This window comes from Cydia amplana, chromosome 12, assembly GCF_948474715.1.
Source record: "Cydia amplana chromosome 12, ilCydAmpl1.1, whole genome shotgun sequence".
NCBI lineage: Eukaryota > Metazoa > Arthropoda > Insecta > Lepidoptera > Tortricidae > Cydia > Cydia amplana.
The window spans coordinates 4423482-4443441 of NC_086080.1; the positions used below are offsets into that span (position 1 = coordinate 4423482).

General features: G+C 38.2%; 1 protein-coding gene across 1 annotated transcript in view; it reads left to right on the forward strand.

Moving 5' to 3' along the window:
* Positions 1 to 1779: 1779 nt before the first annotated feature.
* Positions 1780 to 19960, forward strand: part of LOC134652804 (DNA repair protein RAD50-like) — a 32001-nt gene continuing 13820 nt past the window's right edge. The window contains exons 1-13 of the mRNA XM_063507970.1: positions 1780 to 2158; positions 2735 to 2909; positions 3679 to 3864; positions 5130 to 5343; positions 6409 to 6500; positions 7021 to 7230; positions 8623 to 8789; positions 9837 to 9985; positions 10821 to 10935; positions 11428 to 11664; positions 13643 to 13801; positions 16847 to 16960; positions 18442 to 18636. Coding sequence (XP_063364040.1) covers positions 1904 to 2158; positions 2735 to 2909; positions 3679 to 3864; positions 5130 to 5343; positions 6409 to 6500; positions 7021 to 7230; positions 8623 to 8789; positions 9837 to 9985; positions 10821 to 10935; positions 11428 to 11664; positions 13643 to 13801; positions 16847 to 16960; positions 18442 to 18636 — 2268 coding nt within the window. The 5' untranslated portion in view covers positions 1780 to 1903. The remainder of the gene's footprint in view (positions 2159 to 2734; positions 2910 to 3678; positions 3865 to 5129; positions 5344 to 6408; positions 6501 to 7020; positions 7231 to 8622; positions 8790 to 9836; positions 9986 to 10820; positions 10936 to 11427; positions 11665 to 13642; positions 13802 to 16846; positions 16961 to 18441; positions 18637 to 19960) is intronic.

Below are 19960 nucleotides of genomic sequence, written 5' to 3' on the forward strand. Positions count from 1 at the left end.
CGGCAGCAACCAATCGTGAAGTTCAAAAACTAGTAGTGTGCACTGGTACTGATATTTTGTTAAGGAACTATCAGCAAAATAGGAGATTTAGGCACAATCAAATATGTTTCATAAAAACATAACATTTTTATTTTTCATTAATCAGTCTCGTTTGAACTCCTTTCAAATTTAGAATATTTAATTCAATAATTATGATGAATAAGTTTTCGAACGTAACTACATAATTCTGGCAACATTAATGCCACAGAGTTGGAAACTTCTTTCTTCTTTTATATAAAGGGCGTTGTTCACTGTCCAAACGTTTTCAACTTATATTTAGCTGGTCAAGCATATCTTGTCAGTAGAAAAAGGAGGCAAATTTGAATAAAAAGCGGCCAAGTGCGAGTCGGACTCGCCCATGAAGGGTTCCGTATTTAGGCAATTTATGACGTATAAAAAAAAACTACTAACTAGATCTCGTTCAAACCAATTTTCGGTGGAAGTTTACATGGTAATGTACATAATATATTTTTTTTAGTTTTATCATTCTCTTATTTTAGAAGTTACAGGGGGGGGGGACACACATTTTACCACTTTGGAAGTGTCTCTCGCGCAAACTATTCAGTTTAGAAAAAAATGATATTAGAAACCTCAATATCATTTTTGAAGACCTATCCATAGATACCCCACACGTATAGGTTTGATGAAAAAAAAAATTTTGAGTTTCAGTTCGAAGTATGGGGAACCCCAAAAATTTATTGTTTTTTTTCTATTTTGGTGTAAAAATCTTAATGCGGTTCACAGAATACATCTACTTACCAAGTTTCAACAGTATAGTTCTTATAGTTTCGGAGAAAAGTGGCTGTGACATACGGACGGACAGACAGACGGACAGACAGACAGACAGACATGACGAATCTATAAGGGTTCCGTTTTTTGCCATTTGGCTACGGAACCCTAAAAATGTAGGCGCGAAGGGATATCGTCCCATAGAAAATTTGAATTTCGCGCCTTTTTTATTGACAAGATTTGCTTGACCAGCTTTACTTACTTTACTCTTTGCTCTTGACCAAAGAATACAATACAGAGTGCCTACCACCTACCACGAACCACGTTCGACGTGTTGCCTCTCTGTCGCACTTGTAAATTCGTACGTAAGTGTGACAGAGAGGAAACACGTCGGACGTGGTTCGCGGTAGACCCTCTGACTACTCTTGACGAAATGAAAACACGTCACTTTCGTATGCAATATAGAGGGTGGTGGATGGTGTTGTGTTTAAAATAAGGCGAGTATAGGATTTTATATATTTTTTATCATGCTAGCAACGTGCATGTAAATCCCCTGGAGTTGCACGCGTACTCAGGCAATGGTAATCGCGGCAGGTGGCCATTGTTTGGAACATGAGTAAAGTAAGAAACTATATTTAGTAAAACCAAATTTGTCTGTAAATAAGAACAAAAAAAAACCATACTCATCCTTTTCTTTTGGCTGCTAGTACTAGTGTAAGACAAAGATATGATTCTCTCTGTCCATGTTTGAAATGAGAGAGTCCTTTGAAAAACTATATATACTTGGTCAAGCAGATCTTGTTTTGTTAGTAGAAAACTTCGGCAAATTTGAAAAATGTAGGCGCGAAGCGATATCGTCCCATAGAAAATTTGAATTTCGTGTCTTTTTTTACTGACAATATATGCTTGACCAGCTTTTGGAGATTGTATCGTGAATAGACCCTTTATTCTGTTGTTGTATTTGCAAATTTTGAATGTAGGCAACATTATTATTATAAGTTGCGACGCCGACTCGCCGCGCCGCCCGCCACTTTTTCCCTGAGTAGTCGAAGCGTCAAGTCAATAACGTTTTGCAAACGCCGAAAGTTTGTTGGAAATCTATTGATAAACCGTTTTATATGATTATTCTCCAATAATGGCTGGTATTAAATCTCTTGCCGTGAGAGGCATACGAAGCTTCGGTCCGGACAAGAACGACGAACAACGCATCACATTTCAAACCCCTTTGACGCTTATATTGGGTCAAAATGGTTGCGGCAAAACCACTATTATTGAATGTTTACGCTATGCTATCACGGGGCAAATGCCTCCAGGTGGCAGTGATGAGTGCTTTGTACATGATGCTAAAGTAAATAAATCAACAGAAGTCCTAGGAGAGGTCAAACTGGAGGTGAGGTTACTTTTGTTTTATGCCGGGCGTACATACAGACTTCATAATAAGATGAATATTGTATGTAGTTGTTGTTTAGCAATGCAATATTAATTGCTCGTCTAATACGTAACAATGAACTGTTTAATATTAAAACAATATTTTCATAATTACTACCACTATGATATACATTCCTTACCTACCCTTTTACCAGAGGGAGTTAAAGTACTTAACACACACTCACATCATCACAATAGCTATCCATGACTCTTGATCTTTATTTTTTTTATCGATTGATCATTGATCTTGATTGAAGTTTCGAAAAAAATAACTAAAAATATTTTTTGTCTAATTGAAATAATGCAATAATTTGTATGATGCGGATGTACCTTATTAAATAAAATATAAAATGGAAAAACAATGGTGCTCCACTCTAAATTTGTGATTATAATGTTCACAATTGTGATCAAATGATAAATTATGTATGAGACTAGCTCAGGGCTGGGACAAGTGGCATACTCAAACCGTATACTCAACAGTGGGTGATCAAGGCTCATATGGTGAAGTGTGATTTAAGAGTTAATTTTTTTTATACAGATCTTAGCTCCAAACGATGAACAGCTGGAAGTGACTCGCGCCATGCGTGTGACTGCCCTGCCGGACCGCAAGGTGAAGTTCCAGACCCTCAGCTCGACACTGCGGCTGACCAATGAACATGGGGAGTCTAGGGATGTCACGTTGGATATGGATCTGAGGATGCATAATGCTCTCGGTAAGGACTAGAAAGCTGGAGATTATCCCATGAACCAATCAAATAGAATACTTACTCATTTTTTTTATTTAAAAACTACAAATGTTTATTACCTTAACACAAAAACAGTACAGCAATGGAAAAAACAGAAACAATATGGTGTAGGTAACTTAAACTATAGTAAAGTGTGGTACATTTTTAGTGTTTGTATTATTCATAGACAAGTATTAAACTCAATATCATATTAGTGGAATAATAAATATTTTATAAGTTAAGGTAAATATTATTCCTGACAATATATATATATAATAGTACAAAATATTTTTTGATTTTTAATTGCACTTGAAATTTTAAATCCCAGTGGTAAGTATCAAGGAAAAGCTATAAAAAATTAATTTCCTGTAATATATCCGTACTGGGCGGGAAGAAGTTGATAAGTCGATATATTTTATTGAAGAAATTTGAACTTAAAATTGCATATGGTTCAAATTTCTTCAATTTTTTTCCGCGAGTTATCAACTTCTTCCCGCCCAGTACGGATATAATCTTATCAATTTTCTGAGTTAATTTCACTAACTCGTCAAATTTCTACAAATACAAAACAGTTTAAACAGAACAGCAGCAAGGGCACTTTTACACGTCATCATTGAATTTACATACAGACAAATAAAAAAATAAATAATACATCATCAATTATAAAATACATCTAACTTCAACTACCAAATCAAACTAACGTATTACAATTACTTAGAGATGTATAAGGTCTTTTATTATTTTTCTATCATTCCAGGTGTCTCCGATGCCATCTTGAACTCCGTCATATTCTGTCACCAAGAAGACTCAACTTGGCCGCTGGATGACGGCTGGAAAGTCAAAGAGCGGTTTGATGAGATCTTCGACTCGGAGAAATACAGCGAGTGCTTCGAACATCTGAAAAAACTGAGGAAGGAATACAGCCATGATATTAAATTGCTTGGTAAGATTATTACTTATTAGTCTAGTATTTAACCATTTTAAATATCACTCCATTGTAAAGTTAACTTTATTTGAATGCATGAACGTTGATATTAAATGCTAACTGTGTGGACGTTTTTGGTGTTCGTAGGGTTAACTAATGGTAATGAAACTTATGTTGTGGAGACTTTAAATAAAAATACATAATTGAGGATGTTGTAATAAATCATGCTTAAACAAAACTTATAAACTATTATTAAAATTAATTATAAACTTACAAATATTAAAATACATAATTACATACGTAACTACAAGTCAAACCCGTTCCTTATCGCTAAAGTGCCCATAATGCTCACGGCATTACCCCGCTGGATGGCTATGGACAGCCTCTGCACCAGAAACGACAAATAACTAAATGCTTAAATAACATTAAATTCTTATGTCTCCAAATAATTTCCATTTGAGTTACAAGCCTTTTCTTAAAATCATGCTTAGAACAATAAGAACGAATTTGATTAATTTTAAAAATAGTTTATTAGCTGTGATATTTCTTTGTATCAAATTGATTATACATTCACTAATTTTGCCCCTTAATTTCTTTAGCACATAATTAAAAATGAATAGAGCTCTATTTCTATCTCTTTATCTCATTTCTGAGAAATTGATGAAATAAGTATAGTACGGCCCTTCTGAGGTGAACTTTTCGCTTCAAACCTTAATCTTTCAAACAAAGGCCATTGCCTCTATTATCGCAAAACCGCTAGCTCCAGACTTAGCACGTGCCAGTACAACATTCATTTTGAAAAACAACCGGTATCGTCATAGTATTAAGGTTCAAATTTAATGTCCCTGATATTCTAGATATTACGTTTTGGTAGTGTAGGACGATAGACCGCCCCGAAGCGATACGGCACTCATATTATTTTGATACTTAGTGTAGTGTTAAAAATGAAACACGGTTATTTGTTTGGAAGATTAAGGTTTGAAGCGAAAAGTTCACCTCAGAAGGGCCGTACTATAAAGAATCGTGGGCGATTTCAAGCAATATTACATAGTATACAACAAAGTCTGTCTGTCTGTATGTATGCTTAGATCTTTAAAACTACGCAACGGATTTTGAAGCGGTTTTTTTTTAAATAGATAGAGTGATTCAAGAGGAAGGTTTTTGTATAATTTGTTAACCCGTGCGAAGCCCGGGGGGTCGCTAGTTCATAAAAATCATAAATAAAGTAAAAATGCATCTAAATCTGTTTATTTGTGAAAATATCATTTTGTTTCTTATTGTAGAACAAGAAGTAGACCATCTATTTGAGAAGAAAGAAGAGTTAGAAAAGAAAAAGCTTGACGTAGAGAGCATAGAAACTCTGATCACGGAGGCCAATGCTAAAATAGAAGAGCTGACCAAGGAGCTGGAGGAAGTGTCCGCTAAGTTGGAGACTATTAAGACTATGGAGAAGAGCATTGTGGGTCTTGAGAACAAGAGGGATAAGATTAAAGTCAAGTAAGTTATAACACTGATTTAAACTTTCACGATTTTTACACATTATTAAATTATACAACGGGACTTAATCGCGTATCTAAGTTTTAAGATTTACCTCCGACGTTTCGAGGACGGCGTTGTCCCCGTGGTCTCGGAGAAGACTGGCTTAAGTTGACATCAGCATCGTCTAACCGCGCGAGTTTTTCGAACTACCCGCACTTGGTCTTGTTTATCCGCTTGAACGTTTTGCGCACTAGGGATGTCACTCTGTCGACACACAACACTAACGATATTCGATTTAACGTCGGAGGTAAATCTTAAAACTTAGATACGCGATTAAGTCCCGTTGTATAATTTAATAATAAGTAAGTTATACTTGCTAATTTTGAAGCTAAAGGTCAGCTCAGACGGGTTCAATTTTTGGGGACAGTGGTGGGTACGCAAACTCCAATTTCGCTCGCCGATTTCGACCGCCAATTATGACTGATATTACATGCGGACTCAATAATACCAATTTGTGACACTAATATTCGCGTTTGGGGGCATTTTTTTTAACACATTCACTACCAGACAAAAAACGGCGCACTACCCCAGAAACCGGTCGTCTATAGCTGCGTATAAAACAACCCGCCCAGCGGGTTGTCCGGCATCTGAGCAAAGTTTACGAGCGCCCACCAGGCGGGTTCCTGGTAGTGAATCTGTTAATTTAGAGCGCTCAAATATCACCATAAAATCTAAAATTGGAAATTGACGCCAATTTCTTTTCTGATCAGTTGGGTCGATTTGATCATCCCGCTGCAATGGTACCTGTTACCCCTGTGGAAAAAGGCTCTTTTCTTTGTGGCATCATCACATTAAAAACTGCAAATTGCTCGCTGCAAAGGTTAATCTATTTCATTTTCTGTTATCTAATAATCCAATTAATACATTGACACAAAAACATTGGGTTGCATCTGGTCTGGAGTCGCGCGCAAATTAAACAGGTGTTTTCTACATAAGCTGACTGTTGATTCTTTTCATTGGTCCATCTGTAACATTGAAAATAAGTAAACATGAAAAATATGAAAATACTTTTGTTTTCTGTAGGTTGGAGAATTTCCAGACTCAAGAAAAGGAATTGAAGATCACCATCAAATCTTTGTTTGAAGGAACCGTTGAAGAATTAAATGAAAGCATTGGTAAGATTTGTACATTATACACTTTAATAACCGATTTACACTCGCGTGCTAGCGGCGAGACGAGCCACGAGACGCGAGTGTAAAGACGCGATTAGTTTCACTAGACTTCGACCGGGATATGGACCTTACCTTTTGTATTGATGCATGTTACTGCGTCGAAATATCGGGAGCTCGAAAACAATACAAAAGGTAATCATGGTCTATAATCGGACGAGCGGTCTGGCTCTGGCCATAGAGAATAAAATCCATATATTGCTCACTCCAGGAGTGAGCACTCTTGTCTTACTATATTTCTCTATGCTCTGGCCTAGTGGGTAGTGACACTAGTGACCCTGCCTATGAAACTGATGGTCCTGGGTTCTAATCCCGGTAAGCGACGACAGTTCTAAAATGCAAAAATATGATCAAAAATTTAGTCAGGATCACATAGACAAGAGGTGAATAATGCTAGAAAAAGTAGAATATTTTTCTTCAGAATTCCCAGTTTCTTGCTAGGTACGAAATTTTTTTTTTCTTTCAGCGACCCACGACCAAACGGTAAGAGACAAACAAAAAGAGCTAATAGAGATCTACGAGAGGAAGTCGGCCTTCGACAGAGAGAGAGAGAAGATAGAGAACGAGATGACATACAACAAGGTTAAACTAAACGAGTTCAACTTCCTGGAGAACCAGAATAAAGAAAAGGTTGAAAGGAGGAACAAGTTGATTGAAGAGGCTCTGGTGTTAGCAGGTACCATAGACTAGGAATCCTCTAGACTGAGTTTAGAGCAATTATTTCATGAAACCGATGCTGCCAAAAATACGGGGGTGCGGGGGGACGAGGTGAGCGAATCCCGTGCCGTGATTGGTCCGTTCAAAGACACGGACCAATCACGGCACGGGATTGATTCGAAGATGGAGTAAAACTACCGTATAAGTGGCAGAGGGGGTAGCGTTACTATGCTCAGTCTAGAGGATGTCTTGTCTGTGGCAGGTACTATTTTATTGTGTTTATAAAAAAAAACAGTGCATGAAAACCAGGCCCCGTTATTATTATACTCGCTTTTGCCCGCGACTTTGTCTGCGTGGTGTTAGTAATTTGGGCAGCTTATTTTTACTGAATCTGCTTTTTATCGATTTCCCATACAAATTTCCACCCCGCTTGTCGCCCCCTTAAAGGGTGATTACTGGGATAAAAACTACCCTATGTCCTTCCCCGGGACTCAAACTATCTCCATATCAAATTACAACTAGAGTTGCACCGGATATCCGTTACTATCCGGTATCCGGCCTATCCGGCCGTTATTTTAGTATCCGGCCGGACCGGATAGTGACCTACTATCCGGCCGGATACCGGATAGTATAATTAACACATTTTGGGGTAAAAAATGAAATCTAAAAAACAGTCACGGTCATAACTCATAATGCTAAGGACACAGTAGATAGAAATGAATACGTAACCAATGTCACACAATACACTTATTTGTTTACACAAAAATACACGCGCGCACTCGTAACTATAAACGAACTTACTACGTAATGTAATGACATGATAAAACTCGTTACGATCCTAGAAATGTGTCCGCGCGTACGTTCACTACGAAACAGGTCGAAACCTGCACGACGCGCACCTGCAAAACTCGAAATATAGGTATAGTTCCGCCGGCCGAATATCCGGCGGCCGGATACCGGATATTCGGCCCGTGTCAGGGCCGGATATCCGGTATCCGGCCAAACAACTATCCGTTGCATCTCTAATTACAACTCAATCGGTTTAGCGGTTTAAGCGCGAAGAGGTAAAGGATCCCGTTTGGGTAAAGGCCTCCTCCCATTTCTTCCATATGCATTTCATTAAAATTTCACCTCTGATAACGGGGTCTGATGAAAACAAATAGCCAAAAGTAAAAATTGTATGGTTACTAAGGCCCACTTGCACTATTCTACTAACCCGGGGCTAACCGGTTAATCCTGGAGTTACCATGGTTACCAGTACAATTTGACACTAGGTTAACGGTTTAACCGCTTAACCCCGGGGTTAGTGGGATGGTGCTAGTGGGCCTAAGAATACTAAGTTATTGGACAGCCATCATCATAACTACCTATCTAAAAAACGAAAAAATCATCATCACTATCGGAATTGCAGAAATGGAATCAAAGGAGATACATTCAGAAGAAGAAGCAGACAAGGCCATCAAAGATCTCCAACAGAAAGTGAAAGAGCTGAACAAGGATCTGACCACTACCCAATCCCAGGCTGACGATGAGGCCAACAAGTTGCAGTCTTACGTGAACGCTTGTAGAGATGCTTTGGTAAGTCGAGATTTATAACTACACTAGCGAACCGCCCCGGCTTCGCACGGGTTAACAAACTATTGGTACATAAACCTTCCTCTTGAATCACTGTATCTGTTAAGAAAACCGCATCTAAATCCGTTGCGTACTTTTAAAGATCTAAGCATACACACAGACAGAGAAGCGACTTTGTTTTATACTATACTTGGTCAACCAGATCTTGTCAGTAGAAAAAGGCGGCAAATTTGAAAAATGTAGGCCCGAAGGGATATCGTCCCATAGAAAATTTGAATTTCGCGCCTTTTTTACTGACAAGGTTTGGTTGACCAGCTATATGTAGTGATATAGCAAAGAGGAGTTCAATAGAATTGCAAATAAATCAAATTATGTGAAAAAAAAACCTTAATTACTTTTTAAAACCAAACAGTATAGGTACTTAAAAATATTTTTATTATTAAAATTTCAGTGAAAACAACCTTCATTCTTCAAAATTTGTCATGTATTTACGCAACGCAATTTGCAATTTTTATTGTACTTTAGACGTAGGTAATGTATAAGGTAGCAGAGTACATAATACATGTCACCAAATCCTGACTATCTTAATATTATTTTTATTACATTTACTTTTAGATAGTTTTAATATATTTACAACACGAACTAAGCATAAATGTGGAGATTTTTGTATGCCGATCAAAGCAACTAAGCATTTAGTTAGTCACTGGCTAAGTAGTCACTATTTGACTCATTTTGACCATGATCATCTTCCTCGCGTTGTCCCAACATTTTGCCACGGCTCATGGGAGCCTAGGGTTCCGCTTGGCAACTAATCCCAAGAATTGGCGAATCATTTTGACCATGACAACTCAATTTACATCTTAAAAATCCTCATGTATTTCCTTATGCTGTAAAGGGTTAAGTAGATACCCAAGTTACATATCAACTACCTAGCTTGCATAAACATAAAGGAGCCTCGTCTGCCAACAAACCACTCTGTGGTTTGGCAGAAGAATATATGTAATTAGTTGTAAGCAAGATTTCTAAATAAACGTTTTTTTTTTTTTTTAGTCGCGACACAAGGAGAAGATATCAAACAAGGAGTTGGATATAGAAACGGCCAAGAAGCACATTCTGAAGAAGGATAACGAAATTAATGATGCCAACGTGTCCCGGTCCCGGCTCGATGAAATCGAGGCCAAGTTGAAGGCAGCTGAGGAGTGAGTATAACAATCATCATCATTTTTTTTTTTTTTAATTTATTCAAACATATTACACAGTATTACAGTGAGACACTAAGGCACTGTGGAATGTATACAATATGATTATTACTTATTCTAAAACGTTAACATAAAGTTGTGTTATACAATAACAATAATCTTAAAGACTAACTGAAGACGGACGATCATCCATCGCCTCACATAACCTCTTACATTCGTCACATACCATCTTCCAACTACTGGCAAAAACATCGCAGTCAGGTGTTGACTTGAGAAGTGCGTTTAGGTACTGTAAGGCGCGAACTAATGGTGAGTCATCATCATCATTTTGGTGATCCAATCGGGCGTTTTCAAAAATAAATATCGAAAACCTGATTCTTTCAAATCTGGACATTCTTGGGCTCATTCTACTCAGAACCGACAGCATTCTCCATCCTTCCATAAAAAAAATATGTCCCAAAATGTCCATTCCATTACGTCACATTTTATTATGAGAAAATTTTTCACTTGTATGGACGTGACGTAGTGGAATGTGCAATTTTCATAAATTTTTGGGACAAGTTTTTTTTATCATCAGGATTGAATATGCTAGTGATTCTGGGTTGAAAGAACCCAAAAACACCAGGATCTGTGAGAGTCGGGTTTTCAACATTTATTTTAGAAAACGCCCAAATTTCATGTAACAAGTTAATAATCTGTGATCCAATCGTGAATACCTTTTCCTGATTCTTCCACTCCTGTCGATTTTTTTGCGCGACTCATCCGGTCCCGACCTTCGTGTCGTCGGATGTGTCGTATTTTAGATTTTATTAACTCATAAATTATTGTTAACCAGGGAACATCAGGCTGCCATAGATGAACTAAACACTGAAGATCTACAGAAGGAAATGAATGAAGACGAGAAACTGATTGAACAAAATGAAAAGGAGCTTGAAGAGTTGAATCAGAAGGTAATTTCTATTTTGAGTTTATCTCAGTTTCAATAAAGTTAAACAACATGATTTAAATGGGGCATTATCTATGAAAAGGGACCTTATTGTCGAGGGCGCTTACGCCGCACAGCGTCACGCGACATTGTATTTATATCGGAGCACCGTTAATAATGGCGTAAGCGCCATCGACAATAAGGTCCCTTTTCATAGATAACGTCACAAATTATGTCAGGTGAACAATTTTTTTTATTAAACCATTATCAGGTGGTTCTGTTTTTAAATTGGCTATGTGCGAAAAGCGTAGTAGAGGAATAAAAATCGATAATAACTCAACATGGAAAAATTGCAAACATTTGTTGGCTAAAACTTTCATACAAGTCGGCAATTTTGGTATCACTTATCTGTGAAATAATTAAATGTGATTTTGGGGTCGCCATGCGGGCGCTACTGTGCCACACATAGGCAATCAGCTATTCCCGAAAACATGTCAACATGTCTATTTCTCAACAGGTGACCAAACTCCAAAAGCAAAGCGCCAAGATAGCCGAACGCGACACGATAGACCGCTCAATCAAAGACAAACAAGAACAGCTATCCGATCTCCTATCAAAACACAGCGCAACCATCACAGAGTTGCTCGGAGCCTTGCCCGAGGAGAATTATGCTGTCGCAGTGAATAAGGTTGAGGCAGAGTGGAGAGCGGAGGTGAAAACTAGCAAACAGAAGCTGAAGGAAAAACAGAAGGAGGTTGGTACCGTTCTTTCTAACTTGCATGTCTCTCTGATTAAGAGGCCGGTATCGATTTTAGTCCCAAAAATGTAAAATTGATAGATTTAGTCAATGAAATTGTGCACCTTTTGTTACGTAATAGAAATAACAAGTACTGGTATCTATTAGCACGTCTTCTTATCTTGCATTTGTACATATCATTTTTTTGAAAACGGACTCTCTAAATTAGTAATGATTTTTTTTCTGATGGACGTTTAGGTAAACGCGCGTAAAGCACTGATTTAGTCGATCTTATTTGTAAATTTCGTAAAGTTTGGACTGCTAAAAATGGTAATTTTGCATTACACATATCCTGTACTCCAACTTGCATAGACTACATTTTTTTATATGATATTGAACAAGAGTAAATGAAAGTTAGACGAAATCAATTTTCACCAGAAATTACTTCAAAACAAGTGAAAATTTTTCGTCAAAATCGACTTAATTTCAACGTAATTTTGATACTTAAACAATCTACAACATTTCCTGAAACTGTTCCTATACATCATTTTTTATAATCTATAACAGGGATGTTGCGAATATCCGCATCCGCAACCGCGGAACTTCCGCATTATTTTCAACATCCGCATCCGCATAAAATCGATGCGGATGTAATGCGGATGCGGATGTGGAACAGGTCGGTACAGGAACATCTTAGCATCGACGTAGCACTTACGTCAGACTGCTAGGTAATTTAGTCATTAACCAAAAAACCTATTAGAAATGAGCAGTCAAGCGTGAGTGGGACTTATTGTACGGAGCCCTTGGAATGCGAGTCCGACTCGCACTTGGCCGGTTTTTTGAAATAAAAATTACTGAAATGTAATATTTGACTTTTTTTTATGGTACTATCTTGACATCCGCATCCGCATCCGCGGATGTGAGCCTTTAAAAATCGGCATCCGCGGATGTCAAAAAATCGGCATCCGCAACATCCCTGATCTATAACTATAATTTTTTGACGAATTTTTAAAAACTGCCCCTTCTCGTCATATATTGCCGGTGACGCACGCTCGGGACCTTATTATTAAAAGGCAAGATGAGAAGACGTGTTAATAGAAACCAATACTTGTTATTTAGATATTACGTAACAAAAGGAGTACAATTTCAACGACTAAATCTATCAATTTTACATTTTGGCTCTGAAATCGTTAACGGAGCCTTAAGGGTCGGTTGCACCAAACTGTTCGTAGGTATCGTTAGAGTTCGCTAAATTTGTATGTATGGAAAGTTTCATAGTAAAGCGCCGGGGCGCGCCGGCTGACGTTGATCAGTCTGTCAAATGTGGTTGGTGCAACTGGCCCTAAGATCGTGAACAATAATCGAGTTATTAGGATCACTTAACCCAGGGGTCGGAAAACTTTTGAGAAGAGCCATCTGTAGTAGAAATCCCCAGTTTAAGGAACCTTAAGAGCCGTTTCGCACTACTACTAGATCCGTCTGATTTCTTTCCGAAATCGGATGACGGAGTGCGTAGATTACCATAGAAATAGTTCTACGGCTACTTCGGACCATATTTTCACGGATTCGTATCGGATGTAGTGCGAAACCGCTCTTAAGAGCCGCAAATGTTGTTTTCAGTGGTGTAAGAACTCAAGGGTTAATTTTATGGGTGACCTAAAGTCTATTTTTTTATTCGGTAGACTGAAATGACAGTTAATAGTATGAACATGAAATGTAATTTCATACTATTAACTGTCATTTCAGTCTACCGAATAAAAAAATAGACTTTAAAGAGCCGCAATAGGGTATTTGACTATGAGTCAAATCAGTTTCTTTTTCGAACTGTCAAAACGATTTTACTATTATATGTAAAATAATTTATTTTAAATAAAGTCAAATACTCTAGATTTAACCCTTTGCTTCCCATCGAATTGATACCGCAGCATATGGAATCAAAATTGAATGGCACGAATGAATGCTATTATGCTTACAAATTTATGTTTTTTTATTACAGTTAACCAGTCTGGAAGCGGAACGCAAGACAGTAGGCGAGATGCTCTCAGAGAAACGCGCTGAGATCGTCAAATCCGACGCCAAGATCAAGAAAGCTTGCGGCAACCAAACCTATGATGATACACTTAAGGAGCTCACTAGTCTACTAGAAGATTTACAGGTAAGGTTCAACAGTGTTACGACAGGACTGACCTGACAGGACCTTTTGGGACATTTTTTTATTTTGTCGTTTTTTAATTTTTCTCAGATTTTGATAAAATTTGGTGGATAGATAAGAGTTCCTTATTCTGTACAACATAAGCGCAATTTCACTGTATGTGCTACAGAATTTTCCACTGAGTTACAGAAAATGTATGGAATTTTCTAGAGATGCCACGAATATTCGGCAAGTATTCGGTATTCGGCCTATTCGGCCACTTTGCCGAATATTCGGTATTCGGCCGAATGTTGTCTACTATTCGGCCGAATACCGAATATCTGTTGCACCTAGGGTTGCCAGATGGTCGGGATTCGGCGGGATTCTCCCGATTTTTAGCATGTGTTCCCGATTCCCGACGAATTGAAAATTGTCCCGAAAAACAGCTTCACGTTATAAAACAATAATTTCAACTTCCGAACTGTCGTCGAGCGAGCAAGCGATCCGCGTCGAGCCCGTCAGCGCGCGCGCGGGGCGCGCATGGCGAGATTGGGCAGAGCAGCTGACGTAGTGCCAATAATGTAAAATAGCGTTGTTTTTAATACAATTAATATAACTTGATAGGTTTATTTCCCGACTTAAGGCCCAAAATCCCGAAAAATTAATATTTTTTCCCGATATCTGCCTTTGATCTGGCAACCCTAGTTGCACCTACTTAAAAAGAAAAATTGCACAATAAAAATAACCAAAAACTGTGTAGGTATATTTAATATGTGTTCTTAGAAAGTTGTTAAATATGAAATGACCCTTTTTTGAGCATTTGTTGATTAAAAAACATTTTATTTTTATCATGAGTCTGTTTTGTTTGACTCAATTCATTAATGCTGTTCTACAAAAATATATCTTAGCTAACGTCATATAACGTTTAGCTTTGTTAGCGATCAGTTTTCATAATAATTGTGACTCAAAATGTTCGCATGTCATGCCGAATATTCGGTCGCCGAATATTCGGTAATCGGCCGAGAGAGGGGCCGAATATTCGGTATTCGGCCAAAACCACTATTCGGGGCATCTCTTTTCCGTAACTCAATGAGAATTTTCATACATATTTTTGTCCCTAATTTGGATTTTGTGTTTATTCCAACCAGAGGAGCTTTTCAAACTTACCAATTTTTATCAAAATCGGACAATACCATAAAATCGACCAAGAAATAAAAAATCGCCCTTTTAACCTTTTCGCCGCCATTGACTTGATATAAAGTCAGCACATATCGTGCCCCACACGCCACGACTTCATATCAAGTCAATTTTTGACATGGCGTTGATGACGCTTTAGCACGTTATAGTATTTCATTGACCGGCGAAAAGGTTAATTACTAAACTCCCGTGAGACTCGAACATAGCTTGACGTGTTGCGATCCGTTTTGAACACCATACATTCTGCCAAATATACCGCAAATCATTCTTATTCCTATCATAAGAAAGGCGTGTTTCGTCCATAACGGATTGAAACGTGTCGAGCGATAATGGACCTAAATTGCATTTTATATAGATTTAGATTTATTTATTTCATAATATGAAATTACAATATAAATTATTTTACACTAATCTATACGAATTTATATTATGATCGTCAAGTAGGAAAATAACAATTGATTATAATTATACAAATGTCAAGCAATACACAATTTAAAAACTATTATAAGCAATCGATTAATTAACTAAATTATTAACAATGTCAATATGGCTAAGCTAAGCACGGATATCTCATAATGATCGTCAAATTAAAATAAAATAAAATGAAAAACAGGTCAATAGAGAAATGGATTACATTCAATTTGGATTATTTTTAATCTTTGCTTTTTCTTGTATCACCTGAATCATGTCTCACGAAGCTTATACAGATGTTGTGCATAATTATTTTTCATCGTATTTTCACAGAAACGTAGGTACGAACGTGTCTTGCTATTTCAGTCAGGCTCGGTACAAAAAGTACTGAGGTTGACTGAAGTAGCATGACAAATACGAGCGTTTCCGAGAAAATACGATGGAAAACAATTATGCACTATAGTTCGTTTTTTTAGCATTGGAAATAAGGTAAACAATCTTGATGTGTCTTTTAATTGAAAAACACATTTTAAAAATAAGTTACGGCAAATATGTAACAATAGGGATGTTGACATGAATCGCCAATATATAACATGTTATGTTTTTACCATAGCAGGGAATATTAGAACGCGGAAAATCATATTTTGCAAGTGTAAATACGCGTAATAAATTAATTAAAAATAATTAAAAGTATTTAAAATAATGCCCAGTATCACGTGACTGCAAACGCCAATCGGAGCGCGTGACGTAATCACAGTAGAATCACCAAAGACAAGTTATAAAACCTGCCTAAGTGTCTACAGATTATCGTACCGAAACGCGATCTTGGTGCGGTGCGGCGCACGAATCGATAGTGTGTAAGGTGGTGCGTTAAGGACGCAGCTATAAGTTAGAGCGAGAAAGAAGGTCGCTGTCCGATGCGGTAGTGTGTTAAGGCTTAAAAAAATTGTCAGTTGCCATATAAAGAATTTAAAAAAATGACTGACAGCAGTTTGTTTAAAACGTCGTTACGTCATCAAGGTCACGTGACAGTTTGGAGCGTTTAGGCGCGAAATTTAAACACGAAATTTATTATACATGTTTTTTTATTCAAAATTAATGAATATATTTTTTTAATATTTTTTTCTGTAATTATTACGTGTCTATCTACAAAATCAAACCAGTTCCAAAAAATTGTCAACATCCCTATTATGAATCTAATACGATCATTTATATTCTTCTGCTTTCATAAGTAATAGTTACTGATTTTTAAAAAGCGTTTTTCAATTAAAAGACATGTCAAGATCGCTTACCTTCTTTCAAGTTCTTTCTAATGCCAAAAAAAACGAATTATACATCTGTACTTGGTCTTCCTCATCTTGGCTTGTTAGAAAAATGTTCAAAGATTTGTACTCTTAGTAGTTTTGTCCTTCTCTCACCTAGTATGATACCTATCTAGTATCATCCTGTTTTTTTTTTCAGGAAAAACAAGCCGTATTGCAAGCATCAACTGTCGTCATCGATAAGTACAAGTGTTTGCTGAAAGACACCAACTGTTGTCCGCTGTGCAACCGAGGGTTCAACTCTGACCATGAGGTATGTAATACAATCCATACTTGTAGAAAAAAGCGTTATAGGCTTGTCAACCTTGGGGCCATTGGGGGCCAAGTGCGCGTCGGCTGTATAAGTGTAAGGCCTGAGTGGACGCTCGAGTTGGGCGTGCAGCGGGGCGGGGCGTGCGGCGTGCATGTTAAACAAATGCAAGCGTATAGGAGTGGCCTTAGTGCACGCTGCTCAACCTCAACCACGCTGCACGCCCCGCCGAACGCTCCGCTTCGAGCGTCCACTCAGGCCTTACACTTAAGATTTGTCGACGCGCCTAAATAGAGGCCTCGGGCGACCAGGCCCCAATTTCACCACTGTGACAGGCGCGACAATTGTAAAACATCACTGTTGCTGACGTCACAGGCATCCATGGGCTACGGTTACCGCTTACCATCGGGCGGGCCGTATTCCTGTTTGCCACCATCAGTGTATTATTTTTTAAAAACTTTATTATATAGGAAAAAACAGATATTTCTCTTACCAAGTTTCTGACAATTGTCACAAGATACACGACAATTGTCACATTCATTCATCATCACACATCATTTCCTGTCAAGAATTGCCGACAATTCTTTTAAATCTTGTGACAATTGTCAGAAACTTGGTAAGAGAAATATCTGTTTTTTTTTTCGATATAATAAAGTTTTTTTAAATAATACAATGATGGTGGCAAACAGGAATACGGCCCGCCCGATGGTAAGCGGTAATCGTAGCCCATAGATGCCTGTGACGTCAGCAACAGTGATGTTTTACAATTGTCGCGCCTGTCACCGTGGTGAAATTGGGGCCAGGAACTGGCCACTATTTCGCACAGCGAATGGGGTTGGCCGGTCGGAGTATTTAGCAGATGGCGTCATCATAGCTTGCCATGTCAATCCCTAGAATTGTGTCAATTTTTTGTTTTTTTAATGCCCTAGATGCCAGCCAATTAAGCCAAATCTCATAGAAAAAGGGGCAAGTTATGATGGCGCCTTCTATGGAAACCTTTGACAGTTGCCAACCCCATTAGTGTCGCTATACTCGTACAGCGAGGAAATACGGCCAGCCTTCTGGGCATCCTGCCCGTTGACGGCGATTTAGGCCAAATTTTTTACCTGTAGCACAAGTAATTTGGTGTGGTGTAGTAGGTTTAGTAAGTTTTATTATGTTGGTTTTTAGTTTGTGTTAATAATTAAATTTCACTTGTCATCATCTTCATAGCGTTATACCATCGTTTTTGCCACGGCACATTGATTTTACTTATTTATTTAGACTTTATTTCACATAAAATAATAAGTACAAATGGTGGACTGAGATGGAAAAAGAGATGTTTTTTAGGTGGTAAGAGACATATAGCCAGCAGACCCAACCCTATTCTGCAATCTTATCTTATCCCTTGCTAAGGCACTAGTTTTTACCCCCCCAGCTTTATCTCTGGAACTACGGATTTTGTTTTATAAGGCGTAGTGATTTGATTATTTCCTTATTTCCAGGTGACAGACCTCATATCCTCGCTAGGAAAGCAGGTGTTGAACGTTCCCGCCGAACTGGAGAAGGTGACAGAAGAGCTGCAACGCACTTCAGCCAAGAAGGACGAGCTACTCGCCCTCAAGTCCGTCAGCGGCAAGATCTCCGGCTTGAAAGACAAGGAGAGGGATATAGTGACGAGGCTAGAGGGACTTGATGAGGTAAGTCACACACATGTAGGGTAAATGACAAATATGACCTCTCTTTAAGCACAGTACACTAAGAACAGTAGTGAATCTAAGGCCGCTCGGCAAGTTATTTACCTACTCTTGCGATGGCGCTTAGGGTTGTCACTTTTATTTTTACTTAAATATTATTTGCGTATTATGAGTAGCACTAGGTTTCTATTTATATAATATAATGAAATGTTCTATCAATTCATAAATGAGGTATAAATTAAGGCCGGTAAGAGCAGGCAAATGCGAGCGTACTCGAATGCGCGCGATCACAGTCGCGGTACGGCCCACACTGCCGCCACCGTATTCCCCCGTATATTATGCGAATGTGTGCGTGGCAGCGCGTGCGTACACGGCGCCCGGCGCGCACGCACACATTCAAGCCGGCAGCGGCACATTTCTATGAAGATTCACTACTGTTCTTGTACTGTGCTTTAAGGCACTTAGAACACTCAAATGGAGGTGGACAGGACATATGATCAGGGGAAAAGAGAAATGGAGTAAGAGAATAATATGGTGGTTCCTGAAAGATAGAAAAAGAAAACAAGCACCACCAAAAATGAGATGGGAAGATGAAATTGTAAAATTCGCAGGGAGACATTGGACCAGACTAGCGAGAGACAGGGAAAAATGGAAAGGGATGGAAGAGGCCTTTGCCAAACGGCATACAGACCAAACCAATGTTGTCTGAAATAGTTTTAATTAGTAATTTGATAAATTGTGTTCAATAATAGTTAAACTCTTAAATTGTAAAATAATTGTCTGAATAAAAGGCTTATTTTATATTATTATAATTAAGGCAAGAGTGAATATGTTATTAGTGAACCGGTGAGCTCCATGTCAGGCTCTGTCTTCACTTTCCACCAGCCGGGCTAGCACATGATTGGCGCGACAGTATGTCGCCCGCGAGATAGACTACCCGTCTCTCTTTAATTAATACAGTTAGAAAAAGACGGGTAAGTTTATCTAGCGGGCGAGGTTCGACTAGGATAAATCGCCGGTCAGCTAATACATATTAAAAAAAAAGTAAGGAAACCTGCCATACTGGTTTTGTATGACGAGAACTTGGAATTTCCGTTTCCGGTATTATTTTTGCTAGGCAGCCACGAAACCGAAATCTGGTATTTACCGGTATATTTTTAACCGCTGAAAAACCTTGGTCCGTTGCATCTGAACTTACTTTGGTTTCTTCTTGAGACTTAAGCCAGGGGTCACCAATGGTTTCTTCACTCCAGCTTTTAAAATAAAATGACCACGGCGGTCCGTTTCTACTTGAGTTTATTGAATAAGCAAAAAAATAAGATAGGCA